The sequence below is a fragment of the Erythrolamprus reginae genome, chromosome 3, assembly GCF_031021105.1.
Source record: "Erythrolamprus reginae isolate rEryReg1 chromosome 3, rEryReg1.hap1, whole genome shotgun sequence".
NCBI lineage: Eukaryota > Metazoa > Chordata > Lepidosauria > Squamata > Dipsadidae > Erythrolamprus > Erythrolamprus reginae.
The window spans coordinates 189704632-189717717 of record NC_091952.1 but is presented as its reverse complement, the minus strand read 5'-3'; the positions used below and the strand labels follow the sequence as shown (position 1 = coordinate 189717717).

At 38.7% G+C, this 13086-nt stretch overlaps 1 protein-coding gene and 1 pseudogene across 2 annotated transcripts in view; both read left to right on the top strand.

Annotated features, from left to right (window-relative positions):
- The window catches only part of C3H18orf63 (chromosome 3 C18orf63 homolog), a 31109-nt gene extending 18427 nt beyond the window's left edge, over positions 1-12682 (top strand). For both annotated transcript variants that reach the window (XM_070749130.1, XM_070749131.1), the window contains 6 exons: positions 389-465; positions 1573-1682; positions 4336-4432; positions 10551-10629; positions 10741-11513; positions 12575-12682. In XM_070749130.1, the coding sequence (XP_070605231.1) occupies positions 389-465; positions 1573-1682; positions 4336-4432; positions 10551-10629; positions 10741-11513; positions 12575-12634 (1196 nt within the window). In that variant the 3' untranslated portion in view covers positions 12635-12682. The remainder of the gene's footprint in view (positions 1-388; positions 466-1572; positions 1683-4335; positions 4433-10550; positions 10630-10740; positions 11514-12574) is intronic.
- LOC139163446 (forkhead box protein M1-like) lies at positions 4508-6887 on the top strand (annotated as a pseudogene).
- Positions 12683-13086: the final 404 nt, after the last annotated feature.

Below are 13086 nucleotides of genomic sequence, written 5' to 3'. Positions count from 1 at the left end.
AAATATAACCTATAGAGATTATTAGTTGAGCAACTATTAGGCATATAAATTTATCTATCAAAAAGTTTTATGATTGAAATCAAGACTGAGAGTCACCATGCAAGCAAATAATGCAGGCCTCTTCCATTGTTTTGTTTACCTGTTTAGTCCTGTTCCTGTTTAGCAATATTTAAAAGCGTAAGCAGCCACAAGCAATTATTAAAATTAAAACAATTACAAATTATTAAAAACTAAAAGTGGTGATTTCTCTTAAACTTTATGGACACATGGATCATTAAGCCACTTTTTCAGCCCTGTGTTAGAATTCAGTATCATTTTTGTCTTACGAACTGGGGAAATAGGGATATACGAATATGCTGTATATTGGATATTATGAATTTTATTTCAGTTGTGGATATCAGTGTATCAGAAACTCAACTTTGCATCAGTGTGGAAATATGCAAGATACGTTTACCACCACCTGAGGTACGGAAAGAATGTAACTTTTTACATTTGCATTTTATGGGACTTCATTGTGCTTGTGTATCCAAGTCTACTTAAGATTCTTTTACAGAAAAGAACAATCAACAATTGTTAAGCAGTTCATCTCAACCTTTTAATTCATGTCTCTCCTCTTTTCTCCAAACTATGTCTTCTTGTGAATTATATACATACATACATACATACATACATACATACATACATACATACATACATACATACATATTTTCTCTTTAATAATTACATTATTGGGTGAACATTCGCCAACAAAACAAGTATTTTTTAATATATCATCACATTTCTTAGATGCATACAAATATTATCAGACATAATTTTCATGTTAATGAAAGTTGTACTGGTGATTTCTGATATCTGATTTCTGATATATCACTGAAATTTTAAAATAAATGTATTCAGATATTGGGAGAGCTAATTAGGTGTAAAGGTTAAAGTATCAATCCAGAAATCAGGAGAGAATGAGTTCTAGTCTTACCTTAAGCCCAAAGCCAGCTGGATAACCTTGGGCCAATAACTCACTCAGTCATTGAAAACAGGCATTGCAAACCATTTCTGAAATCTTGCCACGAAAACTGTGGGGACTAATCCAGGCATATTTCAAGAGTCAACACTGACTTGAAGGGACCCAAAAAAGAAAGAAAGAAAAAAGAAGAAAAGAAAAGAAAAAACCCAACACAGTCGATAGGTGTATTTCTGATGATGACCACAATGAAAGTTTACTGGCTATTTTTAACTCATTAGAAAGAAAATGGGTAGTTAAATTTAAAAACATGCATTTTCTTTTAATGCTGTAATTAATTTTAACACGCATATTGTTGCAGGTCCATACTGAGAATAATTTCAAAGTCTGAAAAGATTTAAATGATTGCTTTATATTAAACAATTAGGTATCCTTCATTTTATAGCATGATTTTATGAAGGGGTTTATTAATTTCAGTTAGAAATGTATTGTAATAATTAAAGCTTTTAATAAAAGCTTTTGTGCAATATTATTTTAACATAAATTACTTTCTGTTTTATACTTTTATATTTAACCTTTCAAAAATTGTTGTATTGATTTTTTTTCTGTTTTAGCTTGAAGATTTTGATATTTCAACAAACATCATTAAGAACTTTAATAATGATACTACTGCAGTCATTTCAGAATGTTCTATTTTAAGTAATTGGTGTTATGTTTTACCAAGGTATATTTTTCATATTTTTTAAGAAATCATTTTACGATGAATGAAACTTTCTGTACAATATATTTTTTTTACAGTAAAGATATTGGCAGGGGTGGGCTACTGCCCGGATGGGGGGAACACAGTGGGGTAGCGAAAATGGAGCTCCACCCCAGATCACCCAATTTATCTTCTTTAAATTTGAATGGGCATTTTTGAAAACTCAGTATAATCTTTAGTCTTTTACACTTAATTCTAAATGACAAGTTCACATCTGTGAGCAAGACTACCCTATCCAAAAAAAATCAAGTTCTATAGTTCTATGTGTAATACTAATGGGGGGTAGATGATGATATACAGTGATCTCTCGGTTAGCGCGGGGGTTACGTTCCAAGACCTCCCGCGCTAACCGATTTCCGCATTATATTGGATGCGGAAGTAAAACCACCATCTGCGCATGTGCGCCATTTTTTTCATGGCCGCACATGCGCAGATGGTGGAGTTTGCGTGTGGGCGGCGGGGAAGACCAAGGGAAGATTCCTTCAGCCGCCCAACAGCTGATCTGCTCCGCAGCGCGGAAGCAGCGAGGAGCCGAAGATGGGGTAAAGGCAAAGGGGAAACCCCATCTTCGGCTCCTCGCTGCTGCCGCGCTGCGGAGCGGATCAGGTGTTGGGCGGCTGAAGGAACCTTCCCTTGGTCTTCCCGCTTGCCGCTTGCCAGTCCACACACGCCCCCCTGGATGAGCCGGCCACAGGGGCGAGGGGTGGGGATGAAGGGGCAGGACTTCCCGGGCGGAAGGCATGCTCGGCTCTGCCGCTCCAGCCCCTTTCGGCCGAGCCTCCCCGGCCAAGCAGCCAGGGAAGTCGAGCCAGGCGTGGCGGCGGCAGCGCTGCTTCTCCGGTCGCCCGGTCCTCTCCTGCCTCCTGCGCCGATGTTCCCCGCTGCGACGGAAGGCAGTCGCTTGGCTAGGGAGGCTCGGCCGAAAGGGGCTGGAGCGGCAGAGCCGAGCACGCCTTCCGCCCGGGAAGTCCTGCCCCTTCATCCCCACCCCTCGCCCCTGTGGTCGGCGGGGATGAAAGGGCAGGACTCCCTGGGTGGAAGGCGTGCTCGGCTCTGCCGCTCCAGCCCCTTTCGGCCGAGCCTCCCTAGCCAAGCGACTGCCTTCCGTCGCAGCGGGGAACATCGGCGCAGGAGGCAGGAGAGGACCGGGCGACCGGAGAAGCAGCGCTGCCGCCGCCACGCCTGGCTCGACTTCCCTGGCTGCTTGGCCGGGGAGGCTCGGCCGAAAGGGGCTGGAGCGGCAGAGCCGAGCACGCCTTCCACCCAGGGAGTCCTGCCCTTTCATCCCCGCCGACCACAGGGGCGAGGGGTGGGGATGAAGGGGCAGGACTTCCCGGGCGGAAGGCGTGCTCGGCTCTGCCGCTCCAGCCCCTTTCGGCCGAGCCTCCCCGGCCAAGCGGCAGCCTTCCACCGGGAGGCTCAGCATTCCGTCAGTCGTAGCGCTGGCTGTCAACTTTTCTTTTTAGCACTGGGGAGGCAAGTCAGCTCCTGCCCAGTTTTAAAAAGAAAAGTTGACAGCCAGCGATTGTTCCGCTGCCGCCAGCATGGCCTGGCTGGCAGCGGAAGATGTAACGGAGCCCACGGGGGATTCGCCTTCCTCCCACCCGCAGCCGAGACTGATTGTGGGCTCCTTCGCAACCTCGGAGAGCTTCCGGGGCATGAAAGCTCACGAAAACCAGGAAGCTCTCCGAGGTTGCGAAGGAGCCCACGATCAGTCGGCTGCCGGCGGGAGGAAAGCGAATGCCACGGGGCTGGGCTCGGCTCCCCCCTCGGCTCCCCCCCTTACCAGCCCCGCCGCGGAAGGCTCCATTCTGTTCCCTGCCGGCCCGATTGAGCGGCCGGCGGTCTCCATTCAGGGAACAGAATAAAAAAAAAATTATTTTTTAATATTTTATTTTTTTAAATAATATTTTTTGAAAAACCGCGTTGCAGCGTTTCGCGCTAATCGAGAACGCGCAAGTCGAGGGACCACTGTATTTCACTAAAGCTACATTTCTGCTTTTGTGGATTGATAAAGTGGAAATAGTCACTTTGTTATTTCGTGGTATGTCTTTATATACATATTGGAATAACAGATCATGCCTCTTTTATGGTATGTTCTAGGCAAGCAGTCTCAATGCTGTATCTCATAACTCTTAATCAGCCTGAACATTTGCAGTAATCTAGTGTTTATAGAACTTGGTGTCCCTTTTAACTTTTGCTTTAGGCATTTGGGTTGTTTATATCCAGATGTATCTACTCTTTTCAGATGTTAAATGCTGATTTTTTATTTTTATGTATGTATGTATGTATGTATGTATGTATGTATGTATGTATGTATGTATGTATATGTATATATAATATTTTAACTTTACAGGTTTCTATATATTTTATTCTGTATCTACTTTTCCCCCTTATGACTATATTGCATTAAATAAGATATACAGTAGAATGTTTTTTATTTTTACTTATTTATTTTGTTTTGTCAAGTACAGTACATATTGGTGATATACAGAGATATTATTTTACTGTAATAGAAGTCCACATTTTTTAAACCTAGTTTAAAATATCTGTTACACAGTTATGGTTTCTCCCACTTAATACTAATTTTCTAATATTCTTTTTGTTTCTCTGCCAGTATGAAAATGGGTCAGATAATGAGTATCAGTCATTTAATTCCATCTGATTCTCCATTTCATTCATACAGTGATTTACAGTTACATTGGGAAAATTTGGTAAGGGTATACAGTACTTACAATTTTTTTTACCATTCATTGATAAATAATAAATAAATTGACAAAATTATTACTATGTATTATCTTATGTATATATTTTGTCTTTAGTATGGCTACATTCTGCCAAAGGATTCACAGACGTATTTCAGCATTTATTTCAAACTAATAGGAGAACAATTCTTTACATATCCTTTATATTTTATTTGTTTTCATGTGGGGCCTTCTTAAGAACATTTGTCAAGATTATAATATGAAAATATGCTATTAAAATACTTACTAAATATTTGTTGTAAAGTTAAATAAATTATTATATCACTGCAAGCCACAGGGGCCCTGAGGAAAAGAAGTTGGCTGGGATGTAGGCCTGGATCACGGAAAAGATGGACATTTGGGTCTCACAATCTTTGGGGAGCCAAGAAGAGGAAAAAAACAGCAGTGAGGAGGCAGCCAACTCTGGCCTAAACAGCAGCCTGACCAACATCCAGTGGCTAGAGAAGATGACTTCAACGCCTCTGAGCTCCTCTAGCATGAACAAAGAAACAGAGAAGGAAAACCAGACCCCCAAACTTAAGTCAATTAAGTCTGAGGGAAATCCCACAGCTGCCACCATCTCCTCTGCTTTATGGAAGGAATCTTTCTCTGAACGGCCTCGCTACTCTTACATGGCCATGATCCAGTTTGCCATCAACAGTATGGAAAAGAAGTGCATTATACTGAAAGACGCCTCACCTGGATTGAGGATCATTTTCCCCATTTCAGGCATTTTGCCAAGCCAAGCTGGAAGAACTCTGTCCATCACAATCTTTCCCTTCATGACATGTTTGTTCTGGAGATATCTGCCAATGGAAATACAGTAATCCCTCGCTACTTCGCAGTTCATCTTTTGTGGATTCACTACTTCACGGGTTTTCAAAGGGGACTTAAATTCATTAAATCCATTGAAAATTTTAAATCCATTATAAATTCATAAAATTCTTCTACTCTATTAAAGAAACTGGTAGGATATCACATGTAGTTCCAGCAAAGAAACATTACATAATGACTGTTTAAAGCAAAGGGTGGTTTTAAAAGTCCAAATACTCGTTAAATACATAAAAAAATATCTTTCCTCTACTTCACGGAAATTCATTTTTCACGGGTGGTCTTGGAACGCATCCCCTGTGAAAAACGAGGGACTACTGTATTGCATTCTGGACCATTCATCCTGAAGCAAACTGCTACCTAGTGCTGGACCAGAAACGTCCAACTCTGGATCTGCAGAAGAACTTGAAAGTCACCAGAACGGAATCCTAGACTTCCGGGCCAAGGATTAAGCCCTTTCTCCCATGGGTCAGTTCCTACTTGGTTCCTGTCCACTTCCCAGCAAGCGAACCATTTCATCTTCAGTTGCCTTCAAGTCCACCTCTGCCTGCAGGCCAGACTGCTTTGGGGACCATGCAGATCAACACAGGAGAGCACCTGCTCCAAAGATCCTGCACTCCAGCGAAGACCCGCTCTTGTCACCTCCTTCGAGTTCCATAAAGGAAGGACACTATTGTGGTGAAGAGTCTTCTCCATTAACCGTCCAGTGACCTCTTGAGGAAGGCAGCTGTACAAACAGCAGAAATCCACCGGCAGGAGTTCTGAGTGACAGTTTTCATTCCCAGGAGCGGATCTTCTCTTTCATCCCGGGATGGCCTGTAAAGGAGGAACCAGTGGGGGCAAAGCCTCTATGTCCAAGCATTCCCCTTGAAACCAAAGAGACAGGTTACAGATGTCAAATCATCCCTCCAAAGCAAGGTGGTGATAAAGAGGTGAGAATTGGGCAGATCCAGACAGAAACAGCACTTAGCCCCCTCTTCCCCAGAAGAACCGGTTCTCCTTCTGCCCCTCAGTGGTGGCTCAAGTTCCTTCCTGTTACGACACTGTCCTTCCACTCAAAAGGAACCATTAGGAACCCTTGTCTGTGGTCCATAAGAAGAATCTCCAGTGACTTGCAAGTTGCAGATTGCTTCTACCCCAAATAAATCCCCTGTAACTACCTCTATGCCCCTGCCACCTACTGACCAGTAGATGTTGACCCCAATGGGATCTTCTCCCTTGCCGTTCTTGTCCTTCCAGGATAATTTAGATCTGGGATTTAATGAGAATCCCCTGAGAAAATCCCTGGGTGATTCTCCCCAGGGTCCATTTCTGAATGTAGAAACGGGTGAAATAGTCCCCAGGCTCTTGAACCATTCTCTATCCAACAAGGTGGCCTGTGAATTTGCAGGGGACAATTCCCTTCTGGAAGACTTGCTCTTGGGTAACATGCCCAAGAATTGGAGCAAGCTCTCGTTAGACATCAGTTTTCCAGACCACGAGAATGAAAACTTGGAAGCCAATCTGAGCTGGTCCCAGCTCCTTCTTCAGCTAAAATGACCCAATCAGGCACACTGAAAATAACCTCATCAGTGCCACATGTTTTAAAAACCTGACCCTTGTACCCTACTGGTACTTCAGCAAATACGGCTCTTGATTAACTCAGAGGTCTCTCATATGAATGGTCAATTTATAACACCTTGTAAGGGGGTTGGGTCAAAAGCTCCAGGGCTGTCAATCATTTTGGAGACAACCTCCTTCTTTCAAAGGGAAGTTTGATTTGTGGAAAAGTGTCTGGGCTACATAATTGTCATTTTACCTAGCCTTGAAACCCTTGGTGCTTGTTTGTTTTTGGGGGTTTTTTTTTGGGGGGGGGGGGGGGGTGTTGATTACTTGTTTTCTTCCCTGACTTATTCTAATAATAGGGGCCTGATCTGATAGGACTAATAGCAGATTTTACTTTAGTCATGACTTTAATGAATCCCTATTGTTCAAGAAATTGTGCCTATGGTAAACTTGATGCTTTTTAATATCAATTTGTTAAATTATTTATTTCATTCCTTAATACTGATTCAGATATCCTTCCAGTTGCATCAGAAGTCAGCCCATACAGTACTTTCCTAGAGCAGATTTAGAAGCTATTTTAAATTCTTTTGTTACTGATCTGAACACTGCCATTCCCCATATATGTGGATTTCCTTTTAAGGTGACACAGAAAGCAATGTGTACTACAAACAATTTTATACCGGCATCTGTTCAGGTAATATTGTATATGTGAGTGTGTATGTATGTATCATTTATTGGCATATACTTGATTAAACATTGAAATAGTCAATTCTTTTTTCTCAATATATCTTTTCTAATGCTTTATTATGATAATTTAGAAGGTAACTAAAGTGTGATAGTAAACACGTAGAGCAGACACAGTGTTTTTGCTGTGAAAAACACTGATGTAACTGGTATATCTATAAATAGCTAAAATGATTCCTTAAGGACTAGCTAAATGAATACTATGCCACTTATTTTTCTATATAAACCTTGTGACTAATAAATAAAATAAAATAAAAAATGACTTCCTTGCAGAAATATGCACTAATTACTTCCAGATGGAGAGTTGTACCAATATTATTATTTGATAGCAATCAGCCACAAGTCTAATCTAAGTTGTCTTAAGTTATAGAAATAAGGGAGAAAGTGCTGAAAAATGCCACTTATTTTTCTATATAAACCTTGTGACTAATAAATAAAATAAAATAAAAAATGACTTCCTTGCAGAAATATGCACTAATTACTTCCAGATGGAGAGTTGTACCAATATTATTATTTGATAGCAGTCAGCCACAAGTCTAATCTAAGTTGTCTGAAGTTATAGAAATAAGGGAGAAAGTGCTGACAAAACTGCTTATTGGCATTTTGAGATGTTCCATAACAAGGCTAAATAGTCAGTAATTTCTAAAAACTGCAGTTTATTTGTATCTTAAATCAGATGGGTTTGCTTGTACCTGTTAACTGTTGATCACATTGCTTAGCGCTGCCTGTTCTTTACAGATTTGGCTCTGAGGTTTTAAATATGGGCTTTGTCTAAAGGTTTGTACTTACAAAACAGGAGACAATTTTCTATTCTTATACTTTATTTTCCATTCATTTTTAAAATCTATATAGTAAATATAGTAAACCAAGATGGCTCTTGCTATTGATTTTGTTATTTAGTTGCATAAATTGTCTAATATTTTTTTCAGTGATGCTCAAATATTAAAAAATAAAATAAACTTCTCACCATGTTATAGTGATAGAAAAGAATGGGGAAAAAAGTTGGAAGCATGAAAAGAGGCATTTAAGTGTCTATACTATCTTTGGCTAGTAATTGAAGGCAGGTTATGCCTCTCTTCATTTTTTTAGTTCAAAGGCAATTACTATTTCTGGCACAAAAGTAAAAACAAGCTCCCTATACCTGACATTTTCTGAATGAGAGGTGGAATTTGATTACATCATTTTACATGATGATCTTCCAGGGAGGAAGGGAATCTTCCCATCTGGCCTTAGTTAACAAAGAATTCTAGATCTGTCTGGAAGAAATTCAACACACCAAGTAGTGATGAAAAATGGAATTGATACTGAATTCTATAGATACCGATTCTATAAAACGTGTAGTAGGAATTTCACCCCACTCGGTGAACCGGGACTGATCGCTGGTTGGCCACACCTCCAAACCGACTCTAATGGTGCCATAGGTGCTACCTTCTTGTTTTTGCAGAGGTTGGTTTTTGGCTTCTGCACATGTGCAGAAGTTTGGTTTTTGGCACTGTACTTGCAGTGCAGGAGAAAGCAAACTGTCGGCAAGGTAAATTAGAACTCACACCTGTATTGTATCATGCCCAATCAGGTACTAGCTATATATCTGATCTGTGTTGAAATCTGAAATACAAACATCAATGCATTTCAAAGCTGAACAAAGCTAAAGAGGATTGATTTACTCTGTTATCTTATTCAGAAATATTTATGTAATTATATATAAATTTAAGTGTAATTTATATATATATAATTAAGTGTTTTTATTATATGACAGAAACAAGGTACTCCATCTAAGAAAATATGTTTTCTATGGCATAGCTGCCAGGTGTTACATGAAACTTCCTCTATATATTACTTTTGGTAATATAGCTTTATAGTGAAAAGTGCTGATACCAGAAAATTCAGTGAAGCTAGAATGAATTATGGATAGTCCTTGACTTCCAACCATTCGTTTAGTGGTCATTCAAAATCACACCAGTTTTAAAAGAAAGGATTTTGGACCTGTGCCTGAAGACATGGCCATTGAAACAACCCTATTTTCTTCCCTTTATGCCCTTTTAGACCTCTGCTTCCCTGCTTTTGATTGCTTTTTTCTTTTACATTTTTTTTACAGCATATATCCAGTCCTAGCCCCACCCAGGATCTCTGTATTTGGGCATGCTGTGGCTTAAAGCTACTATTTCCTCTTCTTTCTTCTTTTTCAAAGAATGACACCTGCAGAACCCTGTACTGTACTGCAATGCAGCACAAAGCCTAGCCACAAGCTGGCCAGGCCAGGCACACCTTATCAGCAGTAGGAGGAATAAGAGAGCAACCATCAGCTGGGACCAGGGAGCACACATGTGTGCATGTGAAGGGAGGCCAAGGAAGGAAGGTACAAGGTGTCTGTGAATGGAGCCAGGAAAGAAGGAGTGAGAGTAAAGAAAGGCTGTGGGAAGGAAACTTACTCAAACTATTTGGAATCTTCCTTACTGGCTTCCCCATTGACTTTGCTTGTGGGAAGCCAGCAGGGAAGGTTTCAAATTGGTGATCACATGACAGCAGAACACTGCAGCCTGTCATAAATAGGAACTGGTTGCCAACCATCCAAAGTTTATTCTCCTGATCATGAAGGCACTTTGAGGAATGGCCATAAGTTTTTTCATTCAACACCTATCATTGACTGCAAACAGTCATTGAATGAATGGTTGTAACTCAAAGACTTATCTGTACAGCTGTTCATTCGTGGAATCGAATTATTGTTCGCTTTCAGTCTCCCAATAAAATGGATTGGATGGATTTTTATCCACTGTCAATTTTTATGAGAAGATTATAGTATTTTATGTGTTACTAATATCTAGAAAATTACCTTTCCTATTCATTTTCTGGTATTGCATTACAGTACTCAGTTATAATTGTTCATTCCAAAATATTTACAATTGTATATAAAATTAATTAGTGATGTGTAATGTGATTAAAATTGTACCATTTGATTCCTGTGTTTTAGAAAGTAAACTCTAAACCAGCCAACCTTACTGTAGGAAGGAACTGCAAGGTACCTTTGATTCAAGTATTTCCAAAGAAAGGTATTTCATACTTTAAGCATGTACTATAAATAATAGCCACAAGGTGGAGCTTAAAGCCAACCGTCTGAAAACTGGTCTTTTCTTTAAATACTACTGTATATCCTTCTGCAGATGAGCATCCTGGAGCAGGAAACAAAAACAATATTGGACAACAGTGGAAAACATCAGAAAATTCTGGCTCAATGTTGAAATCAAATGATGCCAAGAGGATCATACCCATTTTCAAAGGAAAGTTATTGCAAATGGATAGGCAGTCCACTAAAAGAATCAATGAAAAGAAAACAAAAAAAGTTTCAAAAGATTTACCAAAAATAATAACAGATCATGCAGTTGCTAAATCAGTTGTATTCAGCCCAAATGCAGATCACATTAACAAATCACTACCCGATACATGGCTTCAAAATGCTACAAATAAAAGTATTTCTCAGAAAGTGAGAAAAAATATTAGAGCTAACAAATTTCTATTAAAAGAAGAAAATAAAGACATTGGGAATCTGTTAAACTTCCCTTTACCTAATGGAACATTTTTAACCGAACATTCCAGTAAAACCAAAGCTACAAAGCATTTTTCTTTGCTACCTGCTGATAATCAATCAAACTATCACACAGCAAGCATCTGGCAGCTTTTGAATAAACCTGAAAATCTCAGTGCAGGTCAGAATCTTCTGCGGTCAGAGAAAACCAATGAAATAGCTGAAGGGGCTCTCAGAGTATTTCAGAATCAGATACAAAATTCAATGAAGGAAACAAAAGCAAATGCTTACAGATTAACCAGTTCAGGATTTGAAGAGATGACAACATCCAATAAACGCAAAAGAAAAAGAGATTGGGAAGAATCAGTGTCATACCAAGACATCATTAAGACCTCAAGACCTCCTCTGCAGGTATAGTAAATAATATGTAGATGTGCACAACATGGAAGCTCACAAGCTTTTCATTATAGTGATTTACACAATGTAGTAATAAAAAGCAAGCATATGACTGCTGAGTTCCATGAATATACTGTTAGTATGTTACTCCTCATGCTTAACCGGAAATTTGTCATGACACTATTGCTTTTTTATATGAAACTGTTTATGTGGTCTATATGTATCAAGTCAATGAATTAAATCAGATCTGAGATATACAAAGAGTGAACATGGTGGCCGAATGGTGAAGACTCCTTAAGCCTTGAGCACAAAATAATGTTTATCAGACTTTCCATTACACGAACAAAGATCCAAGAAGGAAATGAAAATATGTTATCAATCCAGTTTGGTAAATCTGGGTTAACACTGCCTTTTCCTTTTTGTCTTTCCACTCTTTGTTTGTGCTCAGTAAATTCACAGATTTAAATAGGGATAAAATTCATTTTTTTGGTTTATAATTCCTCATGACATCCACATCTTTAAATACTATTTTGACATATATAAACCAAATGGGATGACAGTAGACCAGGTTCATATCACATGTTCAAATGTGCCTCGCTATCAGCCTAATAAAATTCACAGCCATCTTCTTTTAAAGTTTCTTTGACATGTCCATTGAACGTTATAAAATATTTTTGAATAAATCTTCTTTTAAGATAGCAAGAAATGTACTTAATATTAGTATTGATTTGCTAGCATAGTCTAAGGATCCCCCTATATACCATAAATTTGGAAATACCCAAAACACATTTCATTGCTTATTCAGCTTTTATTTAAGCTTCAGTTTTGAAATGCTTCTTGATAGTAAAATAATTAGTTTTAGACCTAAGATTTAATGGATACTTTAATTACTTTTTAAATCATAGTTTTGGATAGACAAATGAATGGTAACCAGCCAACAATTATTGGAAAATCATATACATTTTAATATAAATTAGTAATAGACAGAGATGACATTTGTGATAGCAATTTTGGTTTCTTAAATTTCTTAAATGTAAATATAATTTACTTTAATGCTTAATATATTGTATTGACAGGAAAAAGAACGAAGTTATTCAAAACCTAAGAAATCAAGAACCAATAAATCATCAAAGTAGAAAAAAGATGCAAAAGAGAAAATAAACAGCAGGTTTGTTAAAATTAAACCATGAAAGAATGGTGGTGGTGGTGGTTGTTTTCATTTAAGAATTGAAGTTTTTAATTAATATTATGTTTTTCCTATTTCATGATTGAATAATTTATGATTAGAAAATGGCCAAGTTCCAGTTTTTTCCCCACAGCAGTCAAGAAATGATACACATTCAAACAGACAAATAAGTCTCCAATTCATGCAAAGAATCCAAATCATACCACATAGTTAAATTAGAATTACTGATTAAATTTCTAAGCTGCCAATAACAGATATTCTCTGAGCAAATAACATATGCTTATGAATTATTTGCATTGAAAAGAATGGAAAAAAGTAAGGCAATAATCTCCAGTATAACTCTTGTCTTCTGAATGTATAATTAGTATGACCAAACAGACTTCTATTGTTCATATGCAATGC